The sequence below is a fragment of the Oncorhynchus nerka genome, linkage group LG11, assembly GCF_034236695.1.
Source record: "Oncorhynchus nerka isolate Pitt River linkage group LG11, Oner_Uvic_2.0, whole genome shotgun sequence".
Lineage (NCBI taxonomy): Eukaryota > Metazoa > Chordata > Actinopteri > Salmoniformes > Salmonidae > Oncorhynchus > Oncorhynchus nerka.
Window position 1 is genome coordinate 36,278,941 of NC_088406.1, and position 18,399 is coordinate 36,297,339.

General features: G+C 42.3%; 1 protein-coding gene across 2 annotated transcripts; it reads left to right on the forward strand.

Moving 5' to 3' along the window:
• The first annotated feature begins 343 nt into the window (after positions 1-343).
• On the forward strand, positions 344-17,886 carry LOC115136795 (phosphoserine phosphatase-like). 2 transcript variants are annotated; one of them, XM_029672571.1, is made up of 6 exons: positions 344-449; positions 12,248-12,391; positions 12,570-12,704; positions 12,931-13,076; positions 13,508-13,656; positions 17,279-17,886. In XM_029672571.1, the coding sequence occupies exons 1-6, from the start codon at positions 406-408 to the stop codon at positions 17,387-17,389; spliced, it is 729 nt and encodes a 242-aa protein (XP_029528431.1). In that variant the 5' UTR covers positions 344-405; the 3' UTR covers positions 17,390-17,886. The 2 variants fall into 2 exon arrangements, with proteins under 2 accessions (XP_029528431.1, XP_029528432.1); XM_029672572.2 differs by having other exon boundaries at positions 394-585.
• Positions 17,887-18,399: the final 513 nt, after the last annotated feature.

Consider the following 18,399-nt stretch of genomic DNA (forward strand, 5'->3'; position numbering starts at 1 on the left):
TAAACGTGCATATTTTCCTCGAAAGTATATGTCACGATTCCAAAGCTATACAATATTACATATAGCAAGTTAATTATCTCACATCTTGGAATATGTGTGTAATGTACTTCTTGTTGACGAAATACATGCTACTTTTGGGGGTTTTGAGCTAGCGCCCAACTGACTCCATTTCATTCCTCTACTTGTCCCAAAATCACAGAGTGCACTACGCGGCTCATTGAAGTAGAATGGGCATCGTACACAATGACCGATAATACGCCGCCAATTGAGTTTTCCATCTCCTCGAAAGTGTCTCTGGTAAAAAGCAAACCGTATAGTGGGCGGTCTCACGTGCCGGCTTTCTTTTGATTCGCTCGGCTTTCTCTTCCTCACTGAACCTATTGAAAGCATCAGGAAAGTCGGCCAATGCTGAAACCGTGGGCAGTGCCATATCAACGCTTTAGCAACCAGTAAGTAAGCACATTTTGCACAAACTTTTTTTTTGTTTTCTTATTGAAGAAAGTAGACTTAGTTTGCAGGACCAGCACATGCCAAAAAATACATATGAAGAGTAACATTTAACACCATCAAGGACACTTTGCACAGGTAATACAGACGTATATATTGTCCTTGAATTGATACATTATGTAACGCATTGCATGATTTCAAATTAACTCTATTGTTTTGCTCTGTGATGCCGACCGTGCACAAATGTATCGTAGTGGAAGATCAAGTTGGCAACGGTATTCATCACCTTTTGCGCGCATGCCGGGCACTCTTTCGCGAGGAGAGGGTGACGCAACAGTTCAGTTGCACGATAGTCTTCTCCAAGGCTGCTGTTGTAGTCTGTTGCTACTGCCAGCAACTAGAAGAAAACGTTGCACTGACCGACTAAGTAAATTCGGTGTAATTTTTAACAATAGAATATGTATTTTAAAGTTTTGTCTCGATAAATATTGTTTTGCACTGCATCAGTCGATTAATCATGTACGGTAGACTGTTTCTATCGCATGCTTGAGCTGATCACTGTCGTGTAATCAAACGTGTCTGTACGTGAGTAAAATAACTACTAACAGTATATCTTTTATGAAAGCAAATTTATTGCTAGCTTCACATTACAAGCCACATGAGAGAGAGCGATGCTTTCCTCATGAACCCCTACGATCCCCAAGATTCATTAGCATATGACCAATCAGGATGCAATATGCAAATAACACCACATCTCCCTTTTCAGAGGATAAATGGTACACTGCCTTTCTCTCAAAAAACCTCAAGGTATTATTCTGTCTTTATGTCTGTAGGTCTAAGGGATTATTCTGTCTTTTATGTCGGTAGGTCTGTTCCTGTCTAGTTCTTCTGGAACATTTCAACATAGTCATGATTGCAAAATATTTTCTGTAAACTTTAACCCAAAATGCATCTCTCATTTATTTTAACACAAATGTACCCCACAGATAAGTTAGAACTGTAACAACTTGACAGCTGTTGTTTTGTCTTATTTTTTTTACTTTGAGCTCAGTCTTTTGTTGTTGCTCTGATTTAAAAGTCCAGCCTTTGAGGTTTAACTATTGCTCGCCCAGACCTTGTTCTGGGATGTAGCAGGTACATCCAGGATTACCTTGGGTGTTGGTGTGTCGGAGTGGTGAAGACACTTGAATCTTCTCCTGCGTAGCGTTGTTGTTCTCAGGTCCATCCATAGGGATGAGGTGATATCTGTTCCTGTGGACAGAACCGTGGGGAACGTCCACTATGTAGGATTGTGGTATTGCATGTTCCCTCAACACTGTTCCTATGATTTGAGTCCGTCATCAACACCTGTTTTCCAGGTGGGTGTCTCCTGAGGTTGCTGACTCTGTGACGCTTGTTGAAGCGTTGCTGATCCGCACTCCTTCTCTCCTTTTCCTTTGAGCTGACCACACCTGTGTTTGGGATTGATGGGTCTAGCAGCGATGGGAGTTTTGGCACTGTGGTACGAAGCTGTCATCCCATCAGCAGTTGCGCCGGGCTGAAGCTATTCTGGAGTGGGATTGACCGATAGGCCAGCAAAGCAAGGTAAGGGTCAGCTGCTTTCTTGAGGAGGTTCTTCACCGTCTGAACGGCGCGTTCCACCCTATGTTGCTTTGCGGGAACTTTGGACTATTGGTGACATGGCAAAATTCATACTCTGCAGCGAAGTCGGAAAGGGGTCTTCCAGAGAACTGAAGCCCATTGTCCGTAACCAGGATCTCAGGTACCCCATGGTGGGCGAAGATGGACTTCAGATGAACTACGACGTCTGCAGACTTCGTTAGTGACAGGTTTGCAATTTCCACCTTAGGAGTAGTCCACCACTAGAAGGTAGGTGGTGCATTTCAGCGTGAACAAGTCTGCTCCCAGTCTTTGCCAATGTCTCTCAGGAAGTTATGATGGTATATGTGGTTTGTGCCCTCTGACCTGTGTCAACGTGTCTGCATTCCACCGCCTATTTCCAGGGACATGAGCAATCATATGTCATAAGTCTCATCCTGAAGCGTTGCATTTGTGGGGGAAGGTTGTCTCAATATTGGTTCCCCAGAAGGCTTTGGAGCGGTTTGTGGTCAGTTTCCAGCTGAAAGTGTTGACCAATGAGAAAGTCTCTGAATCTTTCACATGCCCATATCAGCCCCAGAGCTTCTTTTTCCACTTGAGCGTGTCTCTGCTCGGTCGGTGTGAGAGACCTGGAAGCGTAAGCAATGGGTTTCCATTCCTTGATCTTCTTTAGCAGCAGCACTCCTCCTATTCCATAGGAAGATTCATCGGCTGACACCTTGGTCTCTTTGTTTGGGTCAAACAGGGCTAGCACGGGTGTTGAATTCAGCTCCTCCTTCAGCTCTTTGAAGGCTCTGACTTGGTCGGCCCCCCAGTACCAGTGGCTTTTCTTTGAGAGTAGGTCACTGAGAGGTTTGTCCTTTTCTGCTAACTGAAGGATGAACTTTCCCAGTTGGTTCACCATTCCTAGAAAATCCGTAGCTCGCTGACTTTGGATGGCTCTGCCATCTCCTCGACAGACTCTGTCTTTGTCGGATCGGGCTGTACTCCTTTGTCTGAGATACAGTGGCCCAGGAACTTCACTTCCTCCTTTTAACAAGATACATTTCAAATCAAATTTTGTTTGTCACATGTGTCCCGAATACAACAGTGAAATGCTTACTTACAAGCCCTTAACCAACAATGCAGTTTTAAGAAAATCCCTAAAAAAAGTAAGCATAACAGATATAATTAAAGAGCAGCAGTAAATAACAATAGAAGGGCAATGTACAGGGGTGTCTATGTGCAGGGGGCACCAGTGTTGAGGTAATTATGTACATGTAGGTAGAGTTATTAAAGTGGCTATGCATAGATAATAACAGAGAGTAGCAGCAGTGGGGGGTGCAAATAGTCTGGGTAGCCATTTGATTAGCTGTTCAGGAGTCTTATTACTTGGGGGTAGAAGCTGTTTAGAAGCCTCTTGGACCTAGACTTGGCGCTCCGGTACCGCTTGCTGTGCGGTAGCAGAGCGAACAACATATGACTAGGGTGGCTGGAGTCTGACAATTTTTAGGGCCTTCCTCTGGCAATGTTATAGAGGTCCTGGATGGTAGGAAGCTTGGCCCCGGTGATGTACTGGGCTGTACGCACTACCCTCTGTAGTGCCTTGCGGTCGGAGGCCGAGCAGTTGCCGTACCAGGCAGTGAATCGGAATGGCCGATTAATTAGGGCCGATTTCAAGTTTTCATAACAATCGGAAATCGGTATTTTTGGGCACTGATTTAAATGTTAAAAAATGTTTAAATCATTTTTTATATACCTTTTATTTAACTAGGCAAGTCAGTTAAGAACACATTCTTGTTTTCAATGACGGCCTAGGAACGGTGGGTTAACTGCCTTGTTCAGGGGCAGAATGACAGATTTTCACCTTGTCAACCTTACAGTTAACTAGTCCAACGCTCTAACCACCTGCCTCTCATTGCACTCCACGAGAAGCCTGCCTGTTACACGAATGCAGTAGAAGCCAAGGTAATTCACAAGCTAGCATTAAACTTATCTTATAAAAAACAATCAATCAATCATAATCACTAGTTATAACTACACATGGTTGATGATATTACTCGTTTATCGTGCGTGTCCTGCGTTGCATAAAATCGATGCAATGCTGGGGGATGATTTAACAAAAGCGCATTTGCGAAAAAAGCACAATCGTTGGACGACTGTACCTAACCATAAACACCAATGCCTTTCTTAAAATCAATACACAGAAGTATGTATTTTTTAAACCTGCATATTTAGCTAAAAGAAATCCAGGTTGAAATTGTGTCATTTCTCTTGCATTTACATTTACATTTAAGTCATTTAGCAGACGCTCTTATCCAGAGCGACTTACAAATTGCGTTCATTGCACGCAGAGTCAGAGTATATGCAACAGTTTGGGCAGCCTGGCTCATTGCGAACTAATTTGCCAGAATTTTACCTAATTATGACATAACATTGAAGGTTGTGCAATGTAACAAGAATATTTAGACTTAGGGATGCCACCCGTTAGATAAAATACCGAACGGTTCCGTATTTCACTGAAATAATAAACATTTTGTTTTCAAATTGATCGTTTCCGGATTCAACCATATTAATGACCAAAGGTTCGTATTTCTGTGTGTTATTATGTTAGACTTAATTATATGATTTGATAGAGCAGTCTGACTGAGCAATGGTAGGCAGCAGCAGGCTCGTAAGCATTCATTCAAACAACACTTTTGTGCATTTTGCCAGCAGCTCTTCGCAAGCACAGCGCTGTTTATGACTTCAAGCCTATCAGCCTAATGGCTGGTGTAACCGATGTGAAACGGCTAGCTAGTTAGCTGGGTGTGCGCTAATAGCGTTTCAAATGTCACTCACTCTGAGACTTGGAGTAGTTATTCCCCTTAATCTGCAAGGGCCGTGGCTTTTGTGGAGCGATGGGTAACGCTGCTTCGAGTGTGGCTGTTGTTGATGTGTTCCTGGTTCGAGCCCAGGTAGGGGTGAGGAGAGGGACGGAAGCTATACTGTTACACTGGCAATACTATAGTTCCTATAAGAACATCCAATAGTCAAAGTGTCACGTTCTGACCACAGTTCTGTTATTTTATTCTTTGTTTTAGTATGGTCAGGGCGTGAGTTGGGGTGGGCAGTCTGTTTGTTTTTCTATGTTGGTTTTTGTGTTCGGCCTAGTATGGTTCTCAATCAGAGGCAGGTGTCGTTAGTTGTCTCTGATTGAGAATCATACTTAGGTAGCCTGGGTTTCACTTTTGGTGGGTGGGTGTTTGTTTCCATGTGAGTGTTTGGGTCACACGGTACTGTTTCGTTTTGTTCACATCGTTTAATGTTTTGTTCCAGTGTTCAGTTTGTTTATTAAAAAAGACATGAACACTTACCACGCTGCACCTTGGTCCTCCTCTCTATCCCTAGACGACATCTGTACACAAAGGTATATGAAATACAAATGGTATAGAGAGAAATAGTCCTATAAATACTAGATTAACTACAACCTAAAACCTCTTACCTTGGAATATTGAAGTCTCATGTTAAAGGGAACCACCAACTTTCACATGTTCTCATGAGCAAGGAACTCAAACGTTAGCTTTTTTACATGGCACATATTGCACTTTTACTTCTCCAACACTTTGTTTTTGCATTATTTAAACCAAATTGAACATTTTTCATTATTTATTTGAGGCTAAATTGATTTTTATTGATGTATTATATTAAGTTAAAATAAGTGTTCATTCGGTATTGTTGTAATTGTCATTATTACAAATACATTTTTAAAAATTGGCCGATTAATCGGTATTGGCTTTTTTGGTCCTCCAATAATCGGCATCGGCGTTGAAAAATAATAATCGGCCGACCTCTAGTTAGGATGCTCTCTGTGGTGCAGCTGTATAAATCCTTTTGAGGATCTGAGGACCCATGACAAATCTTCAGTCTCCTGAGGGGGGAAACGGTGTTGTCGTGCTCTCTTCACAACTGTCTTGGTGTGCTTGAACCATGTTAGTTTGGTGATGTGGACGCCAAGGAACTTGAAGCTCTCAGCCTGTGCCACTACAGCCCCGTCGATGAGAATGGGGGCATGCTCGGTCCTCCTTCTCCTGTAGTCCACAATCATCTCTTTTGTCTTGATTACATTGAGGGAGAGGTTGTTGTCCTGGCACCACACAGCCTGTTCTCTGACCTCCTCCCTATAGGCAGTCTCGTCTGTGATCAAGCCTACCACTGTTGTGTCATCAGTAAACTTATTGATGGTGTTGGAGTCGTGCCTGGCCGTGCAGTCATGAGTGAACTGGGAGTACAGGAGGGGACTGAGCACACACTCCTGAGGGGCCCCCATGTTGAGGATCAGCGTGGCAGATGTGTTGTTACCTACCCTTACCACCTGGGGGCGGCTCGTCAGGAAGTCCAGGATCCAGTTGCAGACGGACGTGTTTAGTCCCAGGGTCCTTAGCTTAGTGATGAGATTTGTGGGCACTATGGTGTTGAATTCTGAGCTGTAGTCAATGAATAGCATTTTCACATCGGTGTTCCTTTTGTCCAGGTGGGAAAGGGCAGTGTGGAGTGCAATAGAGATGGCGTCATCTGTGGATCTGTTGGGGCGGCATGCAAATTGGAGTGGGTCTAGGGTTTCTGGGATAATGGTGTTGATGTGAGCCATGACCAGCCTTTCGAAGCATTTCATGGCTACAGATGTGAGTGCTACAGGTCGGTAGTCATTTAGGCAGGTTACCTTAGTGTTCTTGTGCACAGGGACTATGGTGGTCTGCTTGAAACATGTTGGTATTACAGACTCAGACAGGGAGAGGTTAAAAATGTCAGTGAAGACACTTGCCGGTTGGTCAGCGCATGCTCGGAGTACACATCCTGGTAATCTGTCTGGCCCTGTGCCTTGTGAATGTTGACCTGTTTAAAGGTCTTATTCACATCGGCTACATGAGAGCGTGATCACACAGTCATCCGGAACAGCTACCTGTCTCGAAGCAAGCATGGTAGGCTGGTAGGCTTGTGTCACCGGGCAACTCTCGGCTGTGCTTCCCTTTTGTAGTCCGTAATAGTTTGCAAGCCCTGCCACATCCGATGAGCATCGGAGCCGGTGTGGTACGATTCGATCTTAGTCTTGTATTAACGCTTTGCTTGTTTGATGGTTTGTTGGAGGGCATAGCGGGATTTCTTATACGCTTCCTGCTTTGAGTCCCGCTCCCTGAAAGCGACAGCTCTCCCCTTTAGCTCACTGCAAATGTTGCCTGTAATCCATGGCTTCTGGTTGGCGTATGTGCAAACAGTCACTGTGGGGACGACGTCCTCGGTGCCCTTATTGATAAAGCCAGTGACTGATGTTTTGTACTCCTCAATGCCATCGGAAGAATCCCGGAACATATTCCAGTCTGTGCTAGCAAAACAGTCCTGTAGCTTAGCATCTGCTTCATCTGACCACTTTTTTTTATAGACCGAGTCACTGGTGCTTCCAGCTTTAAATTTAGCTTGTAAGCTGGAATCAGGAGGATAGAGTTATTGTCAGATTTGCCAAATGGAATGCAAGGGAGAGCTTTGTACGCATCTCTGTGTGAGGATTTAAAGTGGTCTTTTTCCCTCTGGTTGCACATTTAATCAGAAATGATGTAAAACTGATTTAATTTAATTTGTCCATGATTTCATCTGATTTCATTTGTCCATGTTCAAAGTTAAGCTGGCTTTTTCCATCTTCTGCAATGCTAAAAGGCAGACCGTTGAAGTAGTAATGTCCAGAAGGTGTGATGAAGGTTGTTAGCTTAACTGACTCCTTGGCTAGCGGAATCTGCCGGAAGCTCATGTCCGCGTTGAGCTTGCTGAAGATCTTCGCCCCGGCTAATGAGCCAAGGGTCTGTTCGACAGTGGGAAGTATGTATTTTTCTCATTGAGACGGGTAAAATCGACACATATCCACACGTCCCAGTTCTTCTTTGGGACAACCACCATGCCGGCTCACCAGTCCGTGGGATCCTCCACTCTGGTAGCAGCCTTGAACCCTTGCTTGCACACTAGTTCTTTCTTGACTTTTGGCAGCAATGTCAGAGGAATCCGTCATGCAGTGAATAGGGCTCTGCGCCAGGTTTCAGCTTGATGGTATATGGTTGTTGTACTGTGCCAAGACCGCTGCACAGCTTTGGATAGCTTTCTTTCAGTGTTTGTAAATTAATGCTGTCAGAGTCGAGCTACTAGCTCGTGCTTTGTGATCGCTGGTATGCCTAGTAAAGCTGTGTGTAGATCTCTGATGACATACACGTCCTCCAGTGTCTCCTTTTCTCCTTTTCATAGAACCACACTTGCGATGCCGATCACGTCCAGCGGCACTCTTCCTGGTCCTAGCAGAGGCAACAGTGTTTATTTTAAATTTCACATTTCTGTTCATCACTTGAATGTCAATCATCCTGCTCCTATATTGTTCCCCGGAAAATGCTATCATCCTTTTCTTTGAACCTTGTTTACGGCTCTTAATGACACGTTGGTAATGTCCTTTTTTTCCCACAGGAGTGACGCACTACTTCATTAGCTGCACACTGTGCTCTTGGATGGGCAAGGATTTTGACACAGTTTTGACACTGACTGCTTTTTGTCATTAGCGTTTTCATGGCTAGCTTTCTCATGCTGGAATTTCTGTTTCCACTGGCTGCCTTTCTGCATAACTCTATCCACTGGGCACAATAAAGAATGCAAGAAATCCATACTGTTTTTGCTCGAGGTTGTTTAGGTTTAGACCCCTCAAAACGTAATCTGCTTCGTCGCCCGTACAGTACATACAGTAGAGTGTTTACCTGTTTTTTCTCGGTAGATGTGTGAAGATTACTCGCCTGACGAAAGCGCTTGAACCTCCTAAGCAATTTGATCCATTCTTGAGGTTTAGAAAAATCTAACGTCTCCGGCAGTTATATGCTAAATGTAAGGCTTGGGCCTGTATGCGCGAGTATCTGTGACCCTCCCGCTGCACTTTGCATGGGTGGCTGGCCTCTTCCCACTACTGCCGGTGGCTACTGTGCTTCTCCTGCGACTCTTCCATGCCTAATAGCCTCCTCGATTTTCTTCCCAAAACTTTTCAACCAGGTACTGTAAGCTAAACTCTGTTAGTAAATACACTCGTTCTAGTCCACTTCTGACACCATGTTGTGTAATCAAACTTGTCTGTACGTGAGTAAAATAACTACTAACGGTGTATCTTTATGAAGGTACATTTATTGCTAACTTCACATTACAAGCCACATGAGAGAGAGTGATGCATTCCTCGTGAACCCCTACATTCCCCAGGTCCTCATTAGCATATGGCCAATCAGGATGCAATATGCAAATAGCACCCCAATCACATTATCTTACTTTTCAACTCATTTGACCAAATTTTCAGCCTGGTTTCAGACTAGACGTAACATAGTAAATTAAAATCCTGGACACTCAAATTAGTATGGAATGTTACATTTGGTATGGTTACATAAGACAAAAAAGGCAAAAAAAACAAAAGGAGGGTGATTGGTCAGAATGGGTGGGCATATAACGTAAATGTCTAGCAACCCAACATTTCAACTACTTAGTACTTTTTCGCAAATTTGTAGCTACATATCATGTTAGTTAACCCTTCTCCTAACCAATGTTCCCTCAAAAAAAATTAATCGCTTAGTAGATTTCAGGTCTGCTGAGCGCAAAACTTGAACGTTGTGAAAGTTCCGTGCAACATCCGGTGCGCGTTTACTGTGAACACTGAGTCAACTAGACTACTGTGGCTATTTGATCATCAGGCAGGCCTACCAGAGTGGCCTATCATTAATGGAGAAAATGCATCCCATAACATTTTAACATGGACATAGCTGTTCTATCGTTCAGCCTACAGTAGCAACCAATGTGTGGTTTCATGTTTTGAGAAGAAAAAAAACATGCAGGGCTTGACATTAACCTGTTTAACCACTTGTCCTTCAGGCAAAATAAAATCTATCATTATTCCCTTACCATTATTACAGAGAATCATACAAATTATGCTACCCAGTTTATTCAAGCCCGTCTCAAAATACAACCCTTCCCCTTTAAGACAAAAATAGCTCTTCACCTGACTTGCTTTTCAAAGATGTCTAGAATTGCACACATTTTGTGCACTTGTAGGAAGCAATCACTCCTCTATTGCTGACTACAAATTATAACTGGGCAAAAAACTCACTAACTAGGAAAGGATATGTACAAATGTGCACACATACAGTTGAAGTCGGAAGTTTACATACTTAGGTTAGAGTCAATAAACCCGTTTTTCAACCACTCCACAAATTTCTTGTTAACAAGCTATAGTTTTGACAAGTCGGTTAGGACATCTACTTTGTGCATGACACAAGTAATTTTTCCAACAATTGTTTACAGACAGATTATTTCACTTATATTTCACTGTATCACAATTCCAGTGGGTCAGACGTTTGCATACACTAAGTTGACTGTGCCTTTAAACAGCTTGGAAAATTCCAGAAATTGATGTCATGGCTGTAGAAGCTTCTGATAGGCTAATTGACATCATTTTAGTCAATTGGAGATGTGGATGTATTTTAAGGCCTACCTTCACACTCAGTGCCTCTTTGCTTGACATCATGGAAAAATCTAAAGAAATCAGTCTCAGAAAAGACCTCAGGAAAAGAATGTAGACCTCCACAAGTCTGGTTAATCCTTGGGAGCAATTTCCAAACGCCCGAAGGTACCACGTTCATCTGTACAAACAATAGTATGCAAGTATAAACACCATGGGACCACGCAACCGTCATACTGCTCAGGAAGGAGACGCATTCTGTCTCCTAGAGATGAATGTACTCTGGTGCGAAAAGTGCAAATCAATAACAGAACAACAGCAAAGGACCTTGTGAAGATGCTGGAGGAAACGGTACAGAAGTATCTATATCCACAGTAAAACGAGTCTTATATTGACATAACTTGAAAGGCCGCTCAGCAAGGAAGAAGCCACTGCTCCAAAGCCGCCATAAAAAAGCCAGACTACGGTTTTCAACTGAACATGAGGACAAAGATCGTACTTTTTGGAGAAATGTACTCTGGTCTGATGAAACAAAAATTGAACTGTTTGGCCATAATGACCATAGTTATGTTGCAAGCCGAAGAACACCATCCCAACCGTGAAGCACTTCACAAAATAGATGGCATCATGAGTCAGGAAGTTAAAGCTTGGTCGCAAATGAACAAGGACTCCAAGCATGCTTCCAAAGTCGTGGCAAAATGGCTTAAGAACAACAAAGTCAAGGTATTGGAGTGACCATCACAAAGCCCTGACCTCAATCCTATAGAACATTTGTGGGCAGAACAGAAAAAGCGTGTGCAAGCAAGGAGGCCTTACAAACCTGACTCAGTTACACCAGCTCTGTCAGGAGGAATGGGACAAAATTCACCCAACTTATTGTGGGAAGCTTGTGGAAGGCTACCTGAAACGTTTGACCGAAGTTAAACAATTGAAAGACAATGCTACCAAATACTAATTGAGTGTATATAAACTTCAGACCCGCTGGGAATGTGATGAAATAAATAAAAGCTGAAATAAATATTATTCTGACATTTCACATTCCTAAAATAAACTGGTTATCCTAACTGACCTAAGACAGGGAATTTTTACAAGGATTAAATGTCAGGAATTGTGAAAAACTGAGTTTTTAAATGTATTTGGCTAAACTTCCGACTTCCAACTGTAGCTACATGTAGCTTTCGCCTTGATCTCAAAACCAGCGCATCTACTCACGACCCCTGTAAAAACTGTCCAGTTCGAAGTGAATTTCACAGATCCATATATATGGCAATGGTCTATTTGCATACATGTCTACTGCACATCTGATTGGTAATGGCACACCGGTCTGTGTAGAGTACATGCCTGAGTCGTGCCTGTCATTGCAATAGACTTCTACGCCGATGTGTCTGTCTGCAACAAAATCTATCACATAGTTAGTTTTGCATACTAAGTCTTGCATAGTTCATTTTGTTTTGGTATGTTACATTGAAAGTGGCTTATATTGTGTTGATTCGATCACAATTCCCACAGTACAGTGAAACGTTGATAGTGTTAATAACTAAGGGGGAAAATTCTAGAAAGTTGAGTGAAGTTTAGTCTTGTGCTTTCCTGTCTACTATTAACACATTACTTGTCCTCTGATGCACTCATCACTTTCAAATGCACTCGTCCTGTCCAAATAGAAATTATCGCTGTCAGTTAAACAATCAATTATGTTTCTGTCTCTCCTGGGTGCTTTTGCTTCAGCATAATGACAACTTTATCACAGACAAAGGAAATCTTCCGGAGAGCAGACGCTGTGTGCTTCGACGTGGACAGCACTGTTATCAGAGAAGAAGGCATTGATGAGCTAGCCAAATTCTGCGGGGTTGGAGATGCTGTCACAGAAATGTATGTTGTGTAGCAATTCGTAATGATTTTAAGTGCACTGAAATGCATGTTTCTTTCTTCTCTCCTTTCTTTATCTAGGCCCATCTACATTTCCCCGTGCCATCATTTTCTATGTGTTTCTTTCTAAATGTTAAATTTGCAACATATTTGTTGAGTACATTGAGTTTTCTCATTTCAGGACTCGCAAGGCCATGGGGGGGTCAGTGACTTTTAAAACTGCTCTGACGGAGCGCCTGTCCATCATCCGATGCTCGAGGGAACAAGTGAACAAACTGATAACTGACCACCCTCCTCAGTTGACGGCAGGTATTAAGTAAGTGGTTGTTGATTTCAATTTGTCAGTCTTTTTTTTCCCACTCAACACGATTTGATTATTAGCAGAGGCTATGGTAATTTGATCATAATACTCACATAAAATGGTTGAACTAGTAGTCTCTTCAAGCTGGGCGTCTAACCTCAAGTTACACAATCGCTTATGAAACCTGTACTAATTTCTGCATGTTGTAGAATAAATGTACACATTTCTGTACATTGTCCAGGGAGCTTGTTGATACTTTGCACCAGCGCAACGTGAAGGTGTTCCTGGTCTCTGGCGGTTTCCGCTGTATCGTGGAGCATGTCTCCACTCAACTCAACATTCCCCTCCATCACGTGTATGCCAACCGCCTCAAGTTCTACTTCAATGGTAAGATCAGAGCAGTATCAGAATCACCTTTCACACTGTGGAAGGGATGAAGTGTGGGTGATGACAGTATGATCATTCATGTTTTAATATTATTGGTTATTTTGGTTTGATGGCTGGAAGCAAAAACGGGTGGCCATCTTGTTACTCTGGTATCCCTGTACATTTGATATTGGCACTGACTCTGTATATAGCTTCCTCTCTTGTTTCTTAATTCTCGTTTGCTTTATTATATATATTTTTTATTTGTATTAGTTATACTATTTTGATATTGATTACTGCACTGTTAGGTAGAGCTTGCAAGTAAAGCATTTTACTGTACTTGTGACAATAAAACTCGAACTGGACTTCAAAGGGCTGGTTTCAAGCAAACGGTAGATTGGCCTCTACAGGGAGGAATTCTTTACTAATTTGTTGTTCTATTTTCCCCCTAGGTGAGTTTGCTGGCTTTGACGAGACCCAGCCCACATCTGAGAGTAATGGGAAGGGGAAGGTGATCAGCATGCTCAAGGAGAAGCACGGCTTCAAGAATGTGGTGATGATCGGTGATGGAGCCACAGACCTGGAGGCCTGTCCCCCTGCAGTAAGTGTTGTCTTGTCAATACATTAAAAGACAGGTGGCAAGCTAGTATTTATAGCTGTTATTTATGTAATCTCCGGTTTTCTGTCATGGAATACTTTATTGTCCATTTTGTGGAGGAAATTTGTATTTTGTCTCTGTTCCCAACACCCCTAGACACCACAGAAACACGCACACAACACATTTTAGGTGGAACACAGAGTCAACAGCAGTGCAGTGCCTCTGGAGGAGTTAAGGGGGTTTAAGCACCTTTTTTAAAGGCACAGTTGCATGGGGTGTATTCACTAGGAACCAAACAGAAGCAACTGGATTGAACCGGGGAGGAATTTACCTGAATTTGTCGAATAGAAACTCGTTTCCATTGCAAAACGTTTTGCTACGGTCTGCGACTAATGAATACATCCCAATACTAGATTGTCAGGTGTTAAAGGCAGCTATAATGTAAAGTAACACTGGAATAATGGACACTGGATGCCTCTACGGCAGGGGTGTCAAACTCAAATACCCAGTGGGCCAAAATGTAAAACCTGAACAAAGTCACGGGCCAACATTGAACAAATTAACCTTTTAATATGGACCCAAACAAGTTTTGCTTTAACATTGAATATGGAACAAGCATCGCTTATTACCATACAATATATAATTTAATAGTGGAGACATGCAAAATCGAATTTCAAATGAAAAAACACATCAATGGCATTAATTTATTAAATAAATAAAATTTAAATCAAAATTGTATGCCTCTTTTCTATTTGCAGCCTTCTGATTTAAATACCAAAATAAACTTTTTCCACTGGCTAATAATTTTACAAATAAAATTATAATAAATCAATCAACCATTCAAGCCCATGCCTTGTAGCAAGAAAAAGTGCATAAAGAAAACGTTAATTATTGCACACTGGTCTAATCTGATGTGCCCAAGCCAGATACCTGGCATCTCTTCTTGGATGCTAGTTCATCAATGTCTGGGCTCAAGCTCTGAGCTGAAGAAATCCTCTGTATCGAGCGAAGATGTTCATCAGTCAGACGTCTCCTGTGAGTTGTTTTTGTCATCTTCATCGAGGAGAAAAGTTGCTCGCATAGATAAGTGCTGCCGAACATGGAGAGCATCTGAGCAGCTTGGGTGCGGAGCTGAGGCATTGTGTCAGGGATGAACCGTGGAAACTGTGCGGCGCCCACAGCATCATACTTTGACTTCAGCGTGTCGTTGCACTGGAGTTCAATCAGCTCCATTTGGATGTTGGTTGGTGCATTTTCCACATCAACTGCGAAGGGATTACTAAGCAGTTCAAACTTGCATTTCTGGGCATCGAAGTCGGCAAATCGCCGGCTAAACTCAGCGGCGAGAACACTGAGTTTTTCAGCAAACTGTGCGCATGGGAACACGGCGGTAGAGATCTGCGCTTTTATGGATTGGCAGCAGGGAAAATGGCAAGGGTTTCCTTGCAGCATCTGATTCTCCCACAGGCACAGTTTAGTTTTGAAGGCCCTCACTGCAGCGTACATGTCTGTGATGATGCGTCCCCGCCCCTGAAGCTGCAGGTTCAGCGCATCGAGATGGCTCGAGATGTCACAGAGAAAGGCCAGCTCACACAGGAACTTTTGCTCCCGGAGCTCTGCTGTATCCTTCCCTTTGGTTCCCAGGAATTTACATATTTCCTCACACAGCTCGAAACATCTGTTCAGTACTTTTCCTCTGCTTAGCCATCTCACCTCTGTGTGATACGGCACGTCTGCGTATTCCGAACCACACTTCTCCAGAAAAGATTTAAACTGGCGGTGATTTAGACCTTTGGCTCTTATAAAGTTAACTACCTGTGTTACTGTGGTCGTAACATGTTCCATCTTTAGGACTTTGGCACACAGTGCTTCCTGATGTATGATGCAGTGGTAAACAGTTAGCTCACCTGCACAGTTCTCTTCCCGCATCTTCTCCCGAACCATGCCCACCAGTCCACTCTTTTTACCGCACATCGCTGGCGCACCATCTGTCGTTAATCCAACGAGTTTATCCCTCGGCAGCTTTATTTCAGTTACACATTTGGAAACCTCCTCAAAGATTTCCTTTCCTGTGGTTGTGCCATGCATTGATTTGAATCCTAATAGCTCCTCTGTAACACACAGATTTGAGTCCACTCCACGGATGAAGACTGACAGCTGAGCAGTATCAGATGCGTCGCAGCTCTCATCCACAGCGAGGGAGAACGCAACAAAATCTTTTCCCTTTTCCATCAGCTGGTCATACAGATTGGTGGCAAGATCACATGTGCGATCAGCTACTGTGTTCCTGCTCAGGCTCACGTTTGAAAATGCTTGTTTTTTCTCTGGGTATACGAGGTCACAAACCTTCATCATGCACTTTTTAATGAACTCTCCCTCATTAAAGGGCCGGGCTGATTTTGCGATCTCTGCTGCCACTATATAACTAGCCTTTACAGCAGCCTCGCTTTGTGATGTGGCTTTTTTAAACATATTCTGTTGTGAAACCAAACTTCTTTTCATCTCCTCTACTTTCTGGCTCCTTTGAGTCATGTCCAGGTCCTTGTATTTGTCATGGTGTTTCGTTTCATAGTGTCGTCTAATGTTGTACTCCTTACTTACAGCCACGTTGACTCCACAAACAAGACAAACAGGTTTGTCTTTTACATATGTAAACAGATATTCTGCCTCCCACTTGTCCAGAAAGCTCCTGTTTTCTGCCTTTCTTTTCGCCATTTTTGGGAAGGGTTAGACGCTACAACTGTCAGCGAGCTATGTTGCTATGACTACTGTCACAGAGGAGAGAGCGTTTCTGGGTCCTGTCCTGATTGGCGCGCGAAAACAGCAGAGCATTATGGGATTCGTAGTATTAGTGGTGAATGCACTGTATAATACCGGCGGGCCAGCTCTAGTAGTAATTTGGTATTGTCTCGCGGGCCAAATATAATTACCCCGCGGGCCAAATTTGGCCCACGGGCCAGAGTTTGACACCCATGCTCTACGGGGTCGGTCCCCCCTGGCATGGCGGTTGAGCAAACCTAGGCTAATGTGATTCGCATGAGGTTGTAAGTAACAAAATAAAATCCCAGGACTTAGACATATCTGATATGGGCAGAAAGCTTTGTTAATCTAACTACAACGGTCCAAATTAGAGTAGCTATTACAGTGAAATAATACCATGCTATTGTTTGAGGAAAGTGCACAATTATGAACTTAAATGTATTAATAAACCAATTAGGCACATTTGGGCAGTCTTGATACAACATTTTGAACACATATGCAATGGTTCATTGGATCAGTCTAAAACGTTGCACATACACTGCTGCCATCTAGTGGCCAAAATCTAAATGTAAATAATACATTATGGCCTTTCAAAGATGATGGTAAAAAGAAAAATGCGTGTTTTTTTTCTATGTGTTATCTTTTACCAGATCTAATGTGTTATATTCTCCTACATTAATTTCACATTTCCACAAACTTCGAAGTGTTTCCTTTCAAATGGTATCAATAATATGCATATCCTTGCCTCAGGTCCTGAGCTACAGCCAGTTAGATTTGGTTATATAATTTTAGGCGAAAATTGGGGGGAAAAGGGTCGGATCCATTAATTAAACAATTATCCTCACCACATTGATTTGTTTTTCAGAATGCATTCATTGGATTTGGTGGAAACGTGGTTAGGCAGCAAGTAAAGGAGAGAAGCTTGTGGTACGTCACAAGTTTTAGAGAGCTGCTACAAGAACTGGAGAAGATTTAACAACAAGGAAATACCATAACCTGAACCCTCTTACAACTATTGTTACTAATGCTAACATCAGTGTTTTATTTTCACCTAATGGTGTGCCTTTTATGGTTTTATCTAGTGCACAATATTTTTTCATTTCCAGTCAATAGTTTTTTTTTATTAATAAATGTTTACACTACAATAGTGTCTTCTTGGGTTTGACCCTTGTTGATTTTTATACTAGATAATACTAAAAAAAATAGTTATCCTTTTTGTGGAGGGTTTTGAGCAGGGTTGGACTCCATTCGATTTCATTTCAGTATGTTCGTTTAATTCCTGAATTCAATTAATTGAATTGGAATTGAACCCAACCCTGGATTTATGTTTTTTTTAACTGCACTTTTGTGGTTTTGTCCTTACGTCAAACTTTTGTGGGAAGGATAATAAAACTACTGCATTTTACAATATATGCCTTTATAGATGTAAATGTTTTGCAATTGACACTAATAATAGTAAAAGTGTAAAATGCAGTTCTGAGTATGTGTGGTCATTTACTTGTTTGTCTTCTTTGTGTCAACAGCACAACTGCCTCTGATAGTATCATCCACTAAACAATGGCATAACTACACAGTAAGCTCAAATTATTGGGACAGGGACACATTTTTTGTTGCACTTTGGATTTGAAATTATACAATGACTAAAGTACAGACTGATCGCTTTAAATTGAAGGTATTTTCATCCATATCGAGTTAACCGTTTAGAAATTAAAGCATTTTTTGTACATTGTCCCCCCATTTTTAGGGGACCAAAAGTATTGGGACAAATTCACTTGTGTATTAAAGTTGTCAAGAATGTAATATTTGGTCCCATATTCCTAGCACATTAAGTGTTTTCTAAACACTTGTACATTAATATGAATGCTACCATGATTACAGATAGTCCTGAATAAATTGTGAATAATGATGAGTGAGAACGTTAGAGGCACAAATATCATACTCCCAAGACATGCTAACCCAACGGTTCCCAAACTAGGGGTCGCCTGA

Excerpts from the sequence above, each read along its gene's own strand:
- LOC115136795 (XM_029672571.1), top strand. The coding sequence starts at position 406 with ATGCTGAAACCGTGGGCAGTGCCATATCAACGCTTTAGCAACCA. Across the intron at positions 12,392-12,569 it reads GGAGATGCTGTCACAGAAAT|GACTCGCAAGGCCATGGGGG; the intron begins GTATGTTGTGTA and ends TTCTCATTTCAG. Across the intron at positions 13,077-13,507 it reads CCTCAAGTTCTACTTCAATG|GTGAGTTTGCTGGCTTTGAC; the intron begins GTAAGATCAGAG and ends TTTTCCCCCTAG.